This window comes from Somniosus microcephalus, chromosome 15 (assembly GCF_052327205.1).
Source record: "Somniosus microcephalus isolate GS21.2 chromosome 15, FLI_Smic_1.0, whole genome shotgun sequence".
Classification (NCBI taxonomy): Eukaryota; Metazoa; Chordata; class Chondrichthyes; order Squaliformes; family Somniosidae; genus Somniosus; species Somniosus microcephalus.
Window position 1 is genome coordinate 114,636,894 of NC_141001.1, and position 16,973 is coordinate 114,653,866.

At 48.5% G+C, this 16,973-nt stretch overlaps 1 protein-coding gene across 1 annotated transcript in view; it reads left to right on the plus strand.

Annotated features, from left to right (window-relative positions):
• Positions 1 to 3,521: 3,521 nt before the first annotated feature.
• Positions 3,522 to 16,973, plus strand: part of kiaa1549la (KIAA1549-like a) — a 474,294-nt gene continuing 460,842 nt past the window's right edge. The window contains exon 1 of the mRNA XM_086008325.1: positions 3,522 to 4,131. Coding sequence (XP_085864451.1) covers positions 3,900 to 4,131 — 232 coding nt within the window. The 5' untranslated portion in view covers positions 3,522 to 3,899. The remainder of the gene's footprint in view (positions 4,132 to 16,973) is intronic.

Below are 16,973 nucleotides of genomic sequence, written 5' to 3' on the forward strand. Positions count from 1 at the left end.
GTAAGCTCTTACCAGCAGCTAGGTAATGTTCACAGGGCTAAAGGTCCTCTGGCACTGCTGGTTGAATGGCAATAAGGCTCGAGCACTGCAGCTGCTCAACTGTATCAAACCAGCCAACAAGTTGCGTTCACAAAAGGGCTGATGTTTTCAGAACAGTGGTGTCCCCTTTAAACAGCACCCCCCTACTCCGAGAGTGCCTGGGGAACGTTCCAGTGAGCTGTCACTATTAGCGCCAGGCGCAACAGAGGCGGGTGCCACCCAATTTCCGGTCCGGGGCGCTAAAAAGGCGTTGCACCATGGAATGACGTCATGATCAGCCTGCGCCCGCGAGCGCGCGCTAAGATTTTGCGCCGGCGCTAAATGCATGGTCAATATGGGGCGAGGCGCTAGGTTCCCTGCGACCACACAGAAATTGGCTATCGCCCCACTTTTCGGCCTCTTTAGGTGATAATCGGTGGCGCTAACAACCCAATTTCTCCCCCAAAGAGTCTGCAAAGGGATATCGATAGACTAAGTGGGCAGTGAGGTGGCAGATGGAGTATAATGTGGGGAAATGTGAGGTTATTCACTTTGGTAGGAAGAATAGAAAAACAGAATATTTTTTAAATGGTGAGAAACTTTCAAATGTTGGTGTTCAGAGAGATTTGGGTGTCCTCGTGCAAGAAACACAGAAAGCTAGCATGCAGGTACAGCAAGCAATAAGGAAGGCAAATGGCATGTTGGTCTTTATTGCAAGGGGGTTGGAGTATAAGAGTGAGGAAGTCTTGCTACAATTGTACGGGACCTTGGTGAGACCACACCTGGAGTACTGTGCACAGTTTTGGTCTCCTTACCTAAGGAAGGATATATTTGCCTTGGAGGCGGTGCAACGAAGGTTCACTAGATTGATTCCTGGGATGAGAGGGCTGTCCTATGAGGAGAGATTGTGTAGAATGGGCCGATACTCTCTGGAGTTTAGAAGAATGAGAGGTGATCTCATTGAAACATATAAGATTCTGAGGGGGATTGACAGGGTAGATGCTGAGAGGTTGTTTCCCCCTGGCTGGAGAGTCTAGAACTAGGGGTCATAGTCTCAGGATAAGGGGTCGGCCATTTAAGACCGAGATGAGGGAGGAATCTCTTCACTCAGAGGGTTGTGAATCTTTGGAACTCTCTGCCCCAGAGGGCTGTGGTTGCTGAGTCGTTGAGTATATTCAAGGTTGAGATAGATAGATTTTTGAACTCTAGGGGAATCAAGGGATATGGAGATCAGGCTGGAAAGTGGAGTTGAGGTCGATGATCAGCCTTGATCTTATTGAATGGCAGAGCAGGCTCGAGGGACCGCATGGCCGACTCCTGCTCCTATTTCTTATGTTCTTATGTTCTAGAGAGGCGGAGAGGTTTAGGGAGGGAATTCCAGAGCTTAGGGACTCAGGCAGCTGAAGGCACGGCCGGCAATGGTGGAGCGATTAAAATCGGGGATGCGCAAGAGGCCAGAATTGGAAGAACGCAGAGATCTCGGAGGATTGTAGGGTAGGAGGTGATTACAGAGATAAGGAGAGGCGAGGCCATGGAGGGATTTGAAAACAAAGATGAGAATTTTAAAATTGAAGCTATTTCAATATTTACAATAAATGGGTTAACTCCACCATTAAAATAACAGAGGGATGAATATGTGAAGCAACCCAACCACTAATATTGCAGTCATTTCTGGGCTGATTTTGCTCTTCCCGCCCTCGGTGCTATTGGATCACCCGGGCGCTGGGAAATCTGATGGTGAGAAGCCCACACCTCAAACTGAGCCCACCCAATCATTTATTTTTAATCTATTGATTTGAATGAACAGAAAACTGGGTGTGCTCCATCACAAACGTGTATTCCCATCCCATCCCCTCCCTGCCTGATTTTCCTATATTCACCGCATTGAATTAACAGCACAGTAACAGGCCATTCGGCCCAACTGGTCCGTGCCGGTGTTTATGCTCCACACCAGCCTCCTTCCACCCCTCATCTCACCCAATCAGCATATCCTTCTACTCCTTTCCCCTCTCATGTACTTATCTAGCTTCCCCTTAAATGCATCATGCACTGAATCGAACGGCGCAACAGGCTCGAGGGGCCGATTGGACTCCTGTTCCACGGAGGAAAACCGACTATCGGGTGCAGGAGCAGGAAAGGTCTGTCTCTTCATTCTCCATTTCATTGAAAGAGACGACAGTGAGAAGGTGACCTAGAATCTGTCCCAGGTGAGTTGACCAGCTATTAGGGGTGCGGTAGTGTAATGGTTATGATCCTAGACTCGGCACCCAGAGAGCCTGGACACATAATCCAGAGAACGTGAATTCCAATGGCTTGTTTCCGTGCTGTACATTCCTTCAGCGAGAGCTGGACCTGTTTCTGGCTGAGGCGGACATCACCTCTTACAGAAGGCAGGCAATTCAGGGCCAGCGTGATCTCCTGGACTAGTTTCGATCGCCGAGATGAGTCAGAGAGGAATTTCCCAGATTTTTTTCCCCAAATTGGTCTGGGTTTTTAAAATCTGTTTTTTTGCCTCTCCCAGGAGATCACATGGTTTCGGATGGGGGTGGGGAGTTTATATATTGTGATACACAAGGTATCGCAATGGTGGGGGGCAGGCTGGATGGACCAGAGGGTCTTTACCTGTCCGTCATTGTCCGTATGTACATAAATCCCACCATGGCCATTTGAGAGTTAAAAAAAAAAATCTGGCAATATAAAGCTGGGATCCGTAAAAGTGACCGTGAAGCTGTCGGATTGCCATAAAAACCGTTCTGACGAAGGGTCATCGACCTGAAACGCTGACTCTGTTTCTCTCTCCACGGATGTTGCCTGGCCTGCTGAGTTTTTCCAGCGTTTTCTGTTGTTATTTCGGATTTCCAGCATCCGCAGTATTTTGCTATCGTGCCGTAAAAACCCAACTGGTTCACTGATGCCCTTTCGGGAAGGAAGCCTGCCGTCTTTATCCTGTCTGGGCCTATGGGTGACTCCAGACTCGCACCAACATGGTTGACTCTTAACTTCCCTCTGAAGTGGCCCAGTGAGCCACTCAGTTAGGGCAACTCGGAGATGGGCAATAAATACCCGCCTCCTCAGTGATGCCCACATCCCGAGAATGAATAATGAAATGTTTTAAAGATGTTCTGTACCATATTTTCAACATATAGCTGCTAGAGTAGACACATTTATATATCACAGCGGGGTCATTGACAGTGTTTGGCTTTCAAAAGTAATTGAGATTGATTTAATGTCACTTGGCATTTTAATTTTTTTTTAAAAAAAAGAATGGGACATTTCGCTTTCAACTGACAGCATAGCATGAATTATGCATGAGTGCTAAATACAATGCACACTTCGAGATTGCAGTGTGGAGCAGAACAGACCTGGGGCAAGCTGTGTGTTCCACAAGAGGTCGTCCTTGTCACATTTTAGCTGTTCGCAGCCTTCCTCCTCCTCCTCCTCCTCTTTCTGCATCTGGTCCGTGGAATGATGGAATGAAACCCCCCCCTCCCACCCCCCGAAAAATAAAGCGACGTCGCTGCACTAGCAAAATAGCATCTCGGATCAATTGGGAGACGCCATCGGCCGCACCTTGTCGGCAATGAAGAGGAAGAGGAGCGGAGCGGAGGGCATGTCATGTACGGAGTGCCACCAAGAGGAGGGAGCACCAGAGATGCGCTAGATGCAAAGCCACAGACCTGACCTGCCTTCTCAAGTCCAGAGAGGAGGTCCCAAGGAGCATTGTGATCAGGCTGCACATCTGAATTCTTTACTTTTGGGGCAAAAAAAAAATCAAAAACAGAGACCTTAATTTCATTCATTCATTCTTGAATTATTGGAAGGGATGAACCAACATTCATGGACAGACCCCACTGTGAATCCTGGCAGTCGCATGGGCGCTGATGGCTGCAGGTATTTGGGAGAGAGGGTTCGCTCCCGGTTTTCGCTTGGCTTTGGTCGCGGTGTTCCTGGGGAATATGGGAGGAGGCAGCAGGTCACAAGCTCGGAGCTGGCTGGAGGTGACGGGAGGTCCTGATCCCCATCCCTGCACTTCGCTCCTCAACCTGGGGATGGTCGCAAAGTGCATCGGAGTGTGCATGGTGCTCCTGCTGCAGCCCGCCTCAGCATCGAAGGGTAAGGTGACGGGGAGGCAAGGAGGGGAACGAAAGTCAATCTAAGGACAAAGGTGTCCGGATTAAAAGTGATGACCTTGTTTCAGAAAGTGCAGTGCAATCCAATCTGCGGGAAACTGGGTCCCAAATTGACCCCAGACCCGTGCTTTCAGTTTGAGAGCACATCAAAGATAAATTCCTCATTTAATTTATCCGCCTTCCTTGTTTCAAATCTGTATTGATTGAGTAAATCGGTGTTGTTAGTGTCAGTGTGTTTGTAACAGAATGTTGCAAAGCCCTGAATTTGATACACATTTGTTGAAAATGTCTGATGTCTGTTGCCTTTGCAACAATCACTGTGCATTGCCTGTACTTTGTGTGTGTGTGTGTGAGAGAGAACTTGCATTTATATAGCACCTTTCACATCCTCATGATGTCCCAAAGTGCTTTGCTGCCAATGCATTACTTTTCTGGAATGTAGTCACCTTTCTTAAGTACATCGGAACAGGAGGAGGCCGTTCAGCCCCTCGAGCCTGTTCCGCCATTCAATTAGATCATGGCCGATCTGTATCTTAACTCCATCTACCCGCCTTGCTTCCGTAACCCTTAATACCCTTTGCCTCACAAAAATCTACCCACACATAAGAAAAATACTGCGGATGCCGGAAATCTGAAATAAAAACAGGAACTGCTGGAAATACTCTAAAATTCTATCAATCTCAGTTTTGAAATTTTCACTTGACCACCCCCAGCCTTAACAGCTTTTTGGGGGAGAGAGTTCCAGATTTCCACCACCCTTTGTATGAAGAAGTGCTTCCTGACATCACCCCTGAACGGCCTGGCTCTAATTTTAAGGTTCTGCCCCCTTGTTCTGGACTCCCCCCTCCAGAGGAAATAGTTTCACTCTCTCTACCCTATCGAATCCTTTAATCATCTTAAACACCTCAGTTAGATCACCCCTTAATCTATACTCAAGGGAACACAAGCCTAATCGACGTAACCTGTCCTCGTAATTTAACCCTTTTAGCCCCGGTATCATTCTGGTGAATCTGCGCTGCTCCCCCTGTAGGCAAACACAATGAGATGAATGACCAGTTAATCTCTTTGTGATAAATGCTGGTCAGGGTGCCAGGGATACCGCCTCAGCGCTTCTGTGACCAGTGCCAGGAGATCTTTTATGCCCACCTGAACAAGCAGCAATAGTTTAAGATATCGGAAAGACGGCGCCCCCGACAGTGCAGCACTCCCTCAGTAATGCACTGGAGTGTCAGCCCGAGATTATGTGCCCAAGTCTCTGGAGAGAGGTTTAAAGTTCCAGGCCTAGAAATTCAGTAAGGCCCCGCCAGCTCGCTTGCGCCCAAAAGTTAGCGCTGCGCGCGGAGCCAGTTGCGACCGTCAGAAATTCAGTTTTTGCGCCCCAAGTCGGAACCGGGCGCTATTCCAGGGTGTGCCCGCCCCCGCTTGGGGCGCTGAAACTGAATTTCAGCGCTGTAGGTGCCGCTGCGCCACCCGCTGCGGAGCGGCAGGCTGCGGTACTGCAGGCCTCCTCCTTCTCTTAAGGGGGAGGTGCCTGCAATGGGGAGATCGCCGCTTGATAGTGCCGGCAAATGAGCCCGGCACCACGGAGAAGTGCCGGGCTCGCGGAAAGCAGCCGGCAATGCCGCGGGGGGGGGGGGGGTGGAGGAGGCCGGGGAAGGAGGTGCGGGCAGGCAGCCGCCGAAAAAGCGCCGGCCGCACCTCCGCCTTAACTAGCGCCACTAAGGCTGCAGGACGGCCACGGTTGCAGAACGTTGTTTGCGGCCGCTGCGGAAGAGGCGGCCGCAACTAAATATGGGGGTCGGGCCGGTATCGGGGTGGAACCGGGGTACTGCGCACACCGATGACGTCATCGGTGCTGGCGCAGCACTACCGGCTACCGCCGCCATTACCGCTGCGCTGAATATCAGCACAAACTCCTCTATTGGCGCAGAAGCCCTCTTTAGGCGGTAACTGGGTGCAAAGCTGGCGGGGCCTTACTGAATTTCTAGCCCCCAGTGTCTCTTTTATTGGCCATTGAATATGTATAAAGTGCTGAAGATTTTTCCAATTTTCAGTGCCAGTACTGAGGGAGTGCTGCACTGTCGGAGGTGCCACCTTTCGGGTGAGACGTTAAACCGAGGCCCCGTCTGCTCTCTCAGGGGGACGTAAATGATCCCGCGGCACTATTCAAAGAAGAGCAGGGAGTTCGCCCCGTTGTCCTGGCTAATATTTATCCCTCAACAAACATCTATAACAGATTATCTGGTCATTATCACTTTGCTGTTTGTGGGACCTTGCTGTGTGCACATTGGCCGCCCCGTTTCCTACACTACAACAATGACTCCACTTCAAAAGTACTTCATTGGCTGTAAAGCACTTTGGGATGTCCTGAGGCTGTGAAACACGCTATAAAAATACTAGTCCTTATTATTATTTCAATCTCTTTTTGCTCATAAACTTTAATGAGTTGCAGACACCATGCTGGTGTGATGTCTTCCCCACTGAAAGATGCAAGTTGCATCCTTTATGAAACTGGCTTGAAAGCGAGGCAAGGGTATTTTTGTTAGGTGAGGGTACGGAACCATGGCGGGTGGATGGAGTTAAGCTCCAGATCAGCCATGATCTCATTGAATGGCGGAACAGGCTCGAGGGGCTGAATGGCCTCCTCCTGTGCTCAATGTGCCGAGGTCGAGGAAGGAGAGTTTCTCCAACAACATTGACAAGGTGATGTAAGCAGGTTCACCCTGACTCTGGCAACTCCTCCAAGCCCACGAGCGCCACGAACTCCTAGCAGGGTGTTGGGAAAGCCCACATTGGCTCTTGAGGATAAGTTCGGAAAACACCAAGCGCCGTTAATGCATTGAGCAATCTGAGGGGGGGGGAACAGATGTCAAACCCGTGACTCTCGGAAAAAGAGCTGCGCTCGAAGGATTGGTGTGAATTGGGTTTACCTGTGATAGCCTGTGCATGTCGGTGAGTGTGAGCTGTACGTATGAGGCTGCGCTGTAGTGCTGCAGAGCCCAGGAGGGTGTGAGAATCACCAACAGGTTGCAGCTCACGTATTGATCTGTGCTAATAAAATTCACCGGCGTAACCTCCCAAATATGGCCAGGATTCGCTCAAGCTGCTCCTTGCTGTTATGAATCCAGTTTTAATGCAGGAATTCTCTCGTACATGTTGGCCTGAGTTCAGGCAAGTAATCGAGTCTTTGTTCTCCTGCACATTTGTATCACTGATAGACGATCATGGCCCGTTGAAGTGATTCGAGGATATTTGAACTTATACCTCCCCCGGAATAAATCCTAAATGTTGATTTGGTTCAAGAGCTATTTATTACCAGGGCACAAAAAAAATTGTTTTTACAATTGCTGTTCCGTGTTTTTTTTTAATCACATCTATTGGTGCCTCTAGCCTGTCATAGTTCAGTCTGAGTCAGGAGGTTGTGGGTTCAAACCCCACCCCAGAGATTTGAGCACGAAAAGCCAGGCTGACACTCCCAGTGCAGTGCTGAGGGAGTGCTGCACTGTCAGAGGTGCCGTCTTTCGGATGAGACGTTAAACCAAAAGGCCCTGGCCTAGAAATTCAGTTGCGTTTGCGCCCAATTAGGGGCGAAAGAGTGGGTTGCGCCGGAAGTTGCGTCGCGCCCGAAATTAGGTGGACCCTAACATCGACGTTAGCCGGTAGCGCTGCGCCGGCACCGATGACGTCATCGGTGTGCGCAGTGCCCCGGTACCGCCCGAAACCACGCCGATCCCCATCTTCAGTAGCGGCCGCCTCTTCCGTGGCGGGCGCTAACAACATCGGGAGACCGGGTCCTTACTGCAGCCTTAGCGGCGCAAGTTAAGGTGGAGGTGCGGGGCGGCCGCTTTTTCGGCGGCCGCCTGCCCGCACCTCCTTCCCCGGCCTCCTCCACCCCCCCCACCGCGGCATTGCCGGCTGGTTTCCGTGGAGCCCGGCACTTCTCCGTTGTGCCGGGCTCTTTTGCCGGCCCTTGCAATCGGGGCTCCGGCCGTTGCAGGCACCTCCCCCTTAAGAGAAGGGGGAGGCCTGCAGTACAGCAGCCTGCCGCACCGCATCGGGTGGCGTAGCGGGACCGGGAGCGCTGAAATTCACTTTCAGCGCCCCAAGCGGGGCGGACACACCCTGTACCAGCGCCCGGTTCTGCTTTGGGGTGCTGAAAGTGAATATGGGGCGGGCACAACTGGCTCCGCGGCGGGCGCAAAATTTTCGGCGCAAACGTGCTGGCGGGGCTATACCCAATTTCTAGGCCCCTGTCTGCTCTCTCAGGTGGACGTCAACGATCCCATGGCACTATTTCGAAGAAGAGCAGGGGAGTTCTGGGCCAACATTTACCAACATCACTAAAATAGATTAAGTGTACAGTTTTGGTCGCCTTTTCTGGGATGAGGAGAGATTGAGCAGATTGGACCGATACTCTCTGGAGTTTAGAAGAATGAGAGGTGATCTCATTGAAACATACAAGATTCTGAGGGGGATTGACAGGGTAGGTGCTGAGAGGTTGTGTCCCCTGGCTGGAGAGTCTAGAACTAGGGGGCATAGTCTCAGGATAAAAGGTCGGCCATTTAAGACTGAGATGAGGAGAAATATCTTCACTCAGAGGGTTGCGAATCTGTGGAATTCTCTGCCCCAGAGGGCTGTGGAGGCTCGGTCATTGAGTATATTCAAGGCTGAGATCGATAGATTTTTGGACTCTCGGGGAATCAAGGGATATGGGGATCGGGCGGGAAAGTGGAGTTGAGGTCGATGATCAGCCGTGACCTTATTGAATGGCGGGGCAGGCTCGAGGGGCTGTAAAGCCTACTTCTGCTCCTATTTCTTATGGTCTTGTATTATCACATTGCTGTTTGTGGGAGCTTGCTGTGCGCAAAATGATGGAATCTACCGGCTTATCAAAAAAGCCCAGTGGGTTCACTCATGCTCTTCATGGAAGTGAGTCTGCTATTCCTACCTGGTCTGGCCTACTTGTGACTCCAGTCCCACACTGTGATTGACCCTTGTTGTTCTTGCCTCTGATGTGGTCCAGCAAGCCACTTATTGCTTCAGGCAACTAGGGGTAGACAATAAATGCAGCCTTGCCAGTGTTGTTCCACATTCCAAGAACAAATAAGAATATTTAAGAGGGATACTGTTGCCCCTGACATCACGGAAGAATAGTTGAGGCCGAGACTACTGCATCTTTTAAGGGAAGAATAGATAAACATTCGAAGCAGAAAAAGATGCATTAACCAGAAACTTAACTGGACCAGCCTTATAAATACTGTGGCTACAAGAGCAGGTCAGAGGCTGGGTATTCTGCGGCGAGTGACTCACCTCCTGTCTCCCCAAAGCCTTTCCACCATCTACAAGGCATAAATCAGGAGTGTGATGGAATACTCTCTGCTTGCCTGGATGAGTGCAGCTCCAACAACACTCAAGAAGCTCGACACCATCCAGGACAAAGCAGTCTGCTTGATTGGTACCCCATCCACCTTAAACATTCATTCCCTCCATCACTGCAGCAACTCACCAAGGCTTCTTCGGCAGCACCTCCCAAACCTGCGACCTCCGCCACCTAGAAGGACAAGGGCAGCAGGCGTATGGGAACACCACCACCTCCAAGTTCCCCTCCAAGTCACACACCATCCTGACTTGGAAATATATTGAATAAAAAGAAAAACTATGGGAAGAATGCGGAGCAGTGGGATTAGTTTGGGATTGCTCTAGCAATGAGCCAGCATGGACACGATGGGGCGAATGGTCTCCTTCTGCACTGCAAGCATCTGTAGATAAAAAGATGCAATTTGCAAAAAATAAATGAGACTTTTATAATGACTCGAGTCAACAGTACAAATTGACCACAATTTGGTATTTGGTAAAATACTGCCTGTTGGGTTGTTCTCAGTCTGTATAATGTACCACTGCCATTTCTATAACCGCAGAGTCATAGGACATCATTAATGCCCTCAACAACAGTCAACATTTATAGCTAGTTTCCTTGTGGGAGCAATTTTCAGTCCATCACATATGCTTTTAGTCATTATATAACCGATAATGATGTATATTATTGACATCTGACCTTCGCGCGCGCGCACACACACACACACACACGAAAGGAAGGAGCAGAAAGACCATGACATGATTACCAATATTTGCTAGCTAGAAATTCACAGCTGGCGTCAAAACCATGGACTACAAACGCACCAGTTCGTTTGAAATCATGGGATGGATACTGAATAAACATTTCAGATTCTCGCAGGCGTGCAGGAAGTTGTTGAGCTAATGTCATGTGCAAGAGATGATTTGACTGCTGGTGTGTGAGACATGCAACGTATTTATAGATAACATACATGCCGATAAATTTGTGGATCTCCCGTGGCAGTGCTCATGGTAAGTCAGAGGTTGCGCTGCTTTGTCTGGAGAGGAACTTAACACCATGCAACTCCGAATGTATTATTCTGCTGCTAATGCACGCACGCAATTGCTTTGCATCCTTTGAAACCAAAGTTCGGGGCAATTACGGGTCAGGCTGTCTTATTTTTTTTCCCCTTGACGTTTGGAGCTCACAGACCGGAAGGGTTTGGGGTGGGCAGGAGTTTGTATTTCTACGGGATGTCTCCCGCTCGCCTGCCGTAATTTTGGCGGAAGAGCTGGCGAAACCGCGGAAAAACGGGGGAAACGCCACTGACGCCGATTTTATTTTTTCTCAGGAGCTGTGCCGGGGGCCAGATATTAACTGACTGACTTTCTTTCTCTTTGTTTTGCATCTGTATCAATGGCGGATATCTGGAGTGTGACAGACAGAAAGCCTGCGACATATCTATATGTGTGTGTATATGTCTATATGTATATCTATCAGGGGTACGGCAGCATAGTGGTATGTGATTGGGTTGGTAATCTTGGACTAATGATTTGGGAGACGTGAGTTCAAATCCCACTGCTGCTGGGAAGTTTAAATTCAGTTAATTAAATAAATCTGGAATAAAAAGCTAGTATCAGTAATGTTGACCATTAAATTACTGAATTGTTGTTCATGCCCATCTGGTTCACTAATGTGAAATCTGCAGTGCTTACCTGGTCTGGCCTATATGTGATTCCAGACCTTCAGCAATGTGGTTGATGCTTAACTGGCAATTTAGGGGTGGGCAATAAATGGCCTTGCCAGTGACACCCACATCTTGTGAATGAATTAAAAAAATATTTGTGTGTGTATATTTATATAACTCATATATGGCATTGCTCACACTGAGTTGGAGGATATGGTAAAGTTTGACAGCTGAAGTGTAACAGCAAGTAAGTGTGATGTTTAAGAAAGTGCATGTTATGCACTGCAGAACATTACTGTGCTCGGTTCTTTTGTCAGCGGTCTGTTCCTGATTCCTAAACCATGTGAGCAGGCTGGACATCAAATTGTTTCACAATAGCAAAATACTGCGGATGCTGGAAATCTGAAATAACAACAGAAAATGCTGGAAATACTGAGCAGGCCAGGCAGCATCCGCGGAGAGAGAAACAGAGTTAACGTTTCAGGTCTGGGACCCTTCATCAGAACTGGAAAAAGCTGGAGATGTAACAGATATTAAGCAGGTGCAGAGATGGGGCAGGGGGGTTAGGAGGGGAGGAAGGAATTGAAAGAACATCCTGTACTTTTGTAAGAGGCAGGAAAGATAAAATGTTGCAAATGGGAGTGGCAAAAATCATACAGCATGAAAAATGGGGGCAGGGATAATTATCTGAAATTGTTGAACTCGATGTTGAGTCCAGAAGGCTGCAAAGAGCCCAATCGAAAGATGAGGTGCTGTTCCTCGAGCTTACGTTGAGCTTCATTGGAACAATGTAATAGGCCGAGGACGGAGAGATCAGAGTGGGAGTGAAGCGGAGAATTAAAGTGACAGGCGACCGGAAGCTCAGGGTCACCCTTACGGACTGAACGGAGGTGTTCCGCAAAGTGGTCACCCAATCTGCGTTTGGTCTCCCCAATGTAGAGGAGACCGCATCATGAGCAGCGAATACAGTATATTAAATTGCAAGAAGTACAAGTAAATCGCTGTTTCACCTGGAAGGGGTATTTGGGGCCCTGGACAGTGGGAAGGGAGGAATCTTAATTGTTTCAATTGGCAATGCAAGTGCCAAGAGTTGTCCCGTCTACGCCCACTGCACCTTACAGTCAAACTCTGAAGAGGGAGAAGGTGGGTTAACGCTTTGGCTAGGGATCCTTTGTCCGAAGTAGCTAAAGACGTGGGGGAGGGAGCGGGTTAGATCAATACATTTAATGGTGACTCACGGGTCACCTGGGGGCTTGCTTGATTGCATTCGGGAGTCGTGGTGGAATTTCCCAGGGTTTTTCCCGAAATTAGTCAGATTTTTTTTACTCGCATTATCATCACGTTGGGGGTTGTGGGGTGGGGTGAGGAGTGCAGCAGGAGGTTGGATCCTCGTAGCAGATGGGTTGAGCGTCAGTGAGCTGGATGGTGTTTTTCTCCTTTTCACATGACACGTTTGTCTAGTAATCCTCTCTTTAGGTGCTGCCTGACCCGTGTAGTTCCAGCAGTTTCTGTTTTTATTTTAGGTTTGCAGCATTTGTAATTTTCATTTGAATTTTGCAGTCAAAATTATTTTACTTATAAGTCACCGATTAAGGCCGCAGCTGGAGTATTGTGTCCAGTTCTGGGCTCCGCATTTTAGGAAGGAGGTCAAGGCTTTGGAGAGGGTGCAGAAGAGATTTACTAGAATGGTACCAGGGATGAGGGACTTCAGTTACGTGGAGAGACTGGAGAAGCTGGGGTTGTTCTCCTTCGAGCAGAGAAGGTTGAGAGAAAATTTAATGGAGAAATTGAAAATTTCGAGGCGTTTTGATAGAGTACATGGGAAGAAACTGTTTCCACTGATTGGTAACCAGAGGACACAGATTTAGTAATTGGCAAAAGAACCAGAGGGGAGATGAGAATTTATTTTTTTTAAACAGTGAGTTGTTGTGATCTGGAATGCGCTGCCTGAAAGGGCGGTGGAAGCAGATTCAATAGTGGCTTTCAACAGGGAATTGGATAAATAACTTGAAAAGGAGAAATTTGCAGGGCTCTGGGGAAAGAGCCGGGGAGTGGGACTAATTAGATACAGGAAACTTTGTGATATCCGGCACCGACGGGACCGAGCTGTTGCCGATCTATCAAAACTGCCGGACATACAAAGTTAATGTTGAAGCATATGGAGGTTTTCATCTCCGTATCTGACAACAAACACTGTTGCTTAGCAACAGCTTCTAAAGAGTCGGCTGCAGCTGCAAGCGTCTCTAGCTGAAGCTGTTGCTATAGCTACAGACCTTGCAGTGTCTGACTGGGAAAAAAAAAGAACGAGATCTAAAAAAACTTATAGAAAACGGCTCCTGATTTTTGCCGTTAGATCGAATATTCCGGACATACAACCTCCGGATAAACCAAAGTTTCCTGTAGTTTTTTCAAAGAGCCGGCACAGGCACGATGGGCACAGAGAATGTACAGCACAGAAACAGGCCATTCGGCCCAACTGGTCCGTGCCGGTGTTTATGCTCCACACGAGCCTCCTCCCACCCCTCTTCATCTCACCCCACCAGTATATTCTTCTATTCCTTTCTCCCTCATGTGTTTATCTGGCTTCCCCTTAAAGGCATCTCTGCTATTCGCCTCAACCACTCCCTGTGGTAGCGAGTTCCACATTCTCACCACTCTCTGAGTAAAGAAGTTTCTCCTGAATTCCCTATTGGATTCATTAGTGACTATCTTATATTTATGGCTCCTGGTTTTGGACATTCCCACAAGTGGAAACATCTTCTCTACGTCAACCCTATTGAACCCCTTCATAATTTTAAAGATTTCTATTAGGTTGCCCCTTGGCCTTGTCAGCCATGGCTCAGTGGGTAGCTCTCTCTTGCCTCTGAGTCAGAAGGTTGTGGGTTCAAGTCCCACTCCAGAGATTTGAGCACAAAGCTCCAGGCTGACACTCCAGTGAAGTGCTGAGGGAGTGCAGCACTGTCGGAGGTGCCTTGTTTCGGACGAGACGTCAAACCAAGGCCCCGTCTGTTCTCTCAGGTGGATGTAAAAGATCTCATGGCCTCTATTTCGAAGAAGAGCAGGGGGAGTTATCCCCGGTGTCCTTGGGCCAAAATTTATCCCTCAATCAACATCACTAAAAACAGATGATCTGGTCATTATCACATTGCTGTGTGTGGGGGTTTGCTGTGCACAAATTGGCTGCCGCGTTTCCTACATTACAACAACAGTGACTACACTTCAAAAAAAGTACTTCATTGGCTGTAAAGCGCTGTGGGACAACCCGAGGTTGTGAAAGGCGCTACAGAAATGCAAGTCTTTTTTCTTTTTCTTTTCTAGAGAAAGGAACTGCAGCCAGTTCAGTCTTTCCTGATTGTTATAACCTCAAAAAGTGCGGATGGGCAAGAAATGCTGGCCTTCCCAGAGGCGCCCACATCCCCGACAATGTTAAAGAAAGTACAGTGCAGTGCTGTTAAAGTGCTGCACTGGAATAAAATGCACGGCGCGCATATCTTTGATTATCATGAGCTTTCAGACTCCCAATTGCAGCCTTAATTGCTTGTGATTCCCACTGAAGCTTATCCAGTTATAGTTTGGTGTTTAATGCATATTAATACCTGTTGCTGTAGTTATTGCACGATGTTGAAAACGTAACAGGTACCGAGGGGAAGATTACAGGGCGGTGAAGGTGATGATAGCTAACTGCTGGAGAGGTTTCAAGGCTATCTCATCAACGATAGCTTGCGTTTAGACAGTGTCTTTACAAACGTCCCGCGGCGCTTCACAGGAGCGATTATCAGACAAAATTTGACACCGAGCCACATAAGGAGATATTCGGACAGGTGGCCAAAAGCTTTGGTCAAAGAGGTAGGTTTTAAGGAGCATCTAAAAGCTGGAGTGAGAGGCGGAGAGATTTAGGGAGGGTAGTCCAGAGCTTGGGACCCAGGCAGCTGAAGGCACGGCCGCCAATGGTGGAGCGATTATAATCGGGCACATTAACGGGATTAGGGTGTTTTAAATTCATCCTCCAGTACTTTGCACCATTCAGATCTTTGTTAGCATTTATTTCTTGCCTGCTCTCAGCGATATGTCTTTCGTGATCAGCAGTGGGGATCCGTTTCTACTCACGATTGACTTAATACTATTTCAAGGTCATTGGTGTTTATAGGATCGGACAGTGCAGAAGGAGGCCATTCGGCCCATCGTGCCTGTGCCGGCTCTTTGAAAGAGCTCTCCAATTAGTCCCACTGCCCCCCTCCCCTGCTCTTTCCCCACAGCCCTGCGAATGTTTCCTTTTCAAGGATAGATCCATTTCCTTTTTGAAAGTTAAAAGGGAATTTCTGCACACTTTTTTTTAATCCCATTTTTTAAATTCCTGTTCCCAGACTATTTAAAAAAAAAAGTCCACTTTGCCTCCCAGACCTCTCTTTACTGGCGTATGTGTGAAAGGTGCTGGAAACCTGTTCTGTCGCCTGAGCAGTGAGTCTGGAGCCCTCTGGTTCGTTTGATGAAAGAAATGTTAAAACATAAACGCACACACCTCAATCTCCATTTAAGAGGAGAGAGAGAGAGAGAAATGGTGCCAGCGTGCACATTAGTGTTAATAATGATGTCTTCACACAGTGTGATAGCGCTTGTTGGGCCCGACGGCTATCTGTGATACTTCACAAGCTGCGAGTCACCTACACACAGCCGGAGCCGGATGATTAAAGCTTTGAACTTTTATCTGAGGGCGACTCAAACAAATGGCGCAGGCTACAAAATCAATTCCTGGCCTCCGCGATCTGGAAAGGGCCATTCCTAAAACTGTTGCCTGGTTGGTGGGCAAATTGAGCGCAAAACACCTGGGGTCATTTTAACTTTTGTTGATAGTGTAAGAAAGAAGGAAAGGACTTGCATTTCTTTAGCGCCTTTCATAACCTCAGGACGTCCCAAAGTGCTTTACAGCCAATGAAGCACTTTTTGAAGTGTAGTCACTGTTGTAATGTGGGAAACACGGCAGCCAATTACGCACAGCAAGGTCCCACAAACAGCAATGTGACAATGACCAGATAATCTGTTTTTGTTATGTTGATTGATGGATAGATATTGGCCCAGAACACCGGGGAGAACTCCCCTTTCTCTTCTTCAAAATAGTGCCGGGGGATCTTTTACATCCACCTCAGAGGGCAGACGGGGCCTGGGTTTAACGTCGCATCCAAAAAAACGGCACTCTCCGATAGTGCAGCACTCCCTCAACACTGCAGCATAAGCCAGGATTGTTGCACTCAAGTCCCTGAAGTGGGACTTGAACCCATAACCTTTGGATTCTAAGGCGAGGGTGCTACCAACTGAGCCACCGCTGACACTAATCTAAAATGAGCGTTATTGGATTTGCTGACCGATATACTCCACTCCTGATTTACACTATTTTTAGAATTTCACCCCCCGTCCCCCCGTCCCCACCACCAAGAGCTGCCACTATCAGCAATTTGTAATATACGCAAACTTAATAGGAACATGGATTTAAACTTCATACGTGGCCCCCAAGACTTCATGGGATTTCTTCGGCAGCACCTGCCAAACCCGCGACCTCTACCGCCTAGAACGACAAGGGCAGCAGGCGCATGGGAACACCACCACCTCCAAGTTCCCCTCCAAGTCACACACCATCCTGACTTGGAAATATATCGGCCAATCCTTTATCGTCACTGGGTCAAAATCCTGGAACTCCCTCCCTAACAGCACTGTGGGAGCACCTTCACCACACGGACTGCAGCGGTTCATGAAGGCGGCTCACCACCACCTTCTCAAGGGCAATTAGGGATGGGCAATCAATGCCGGC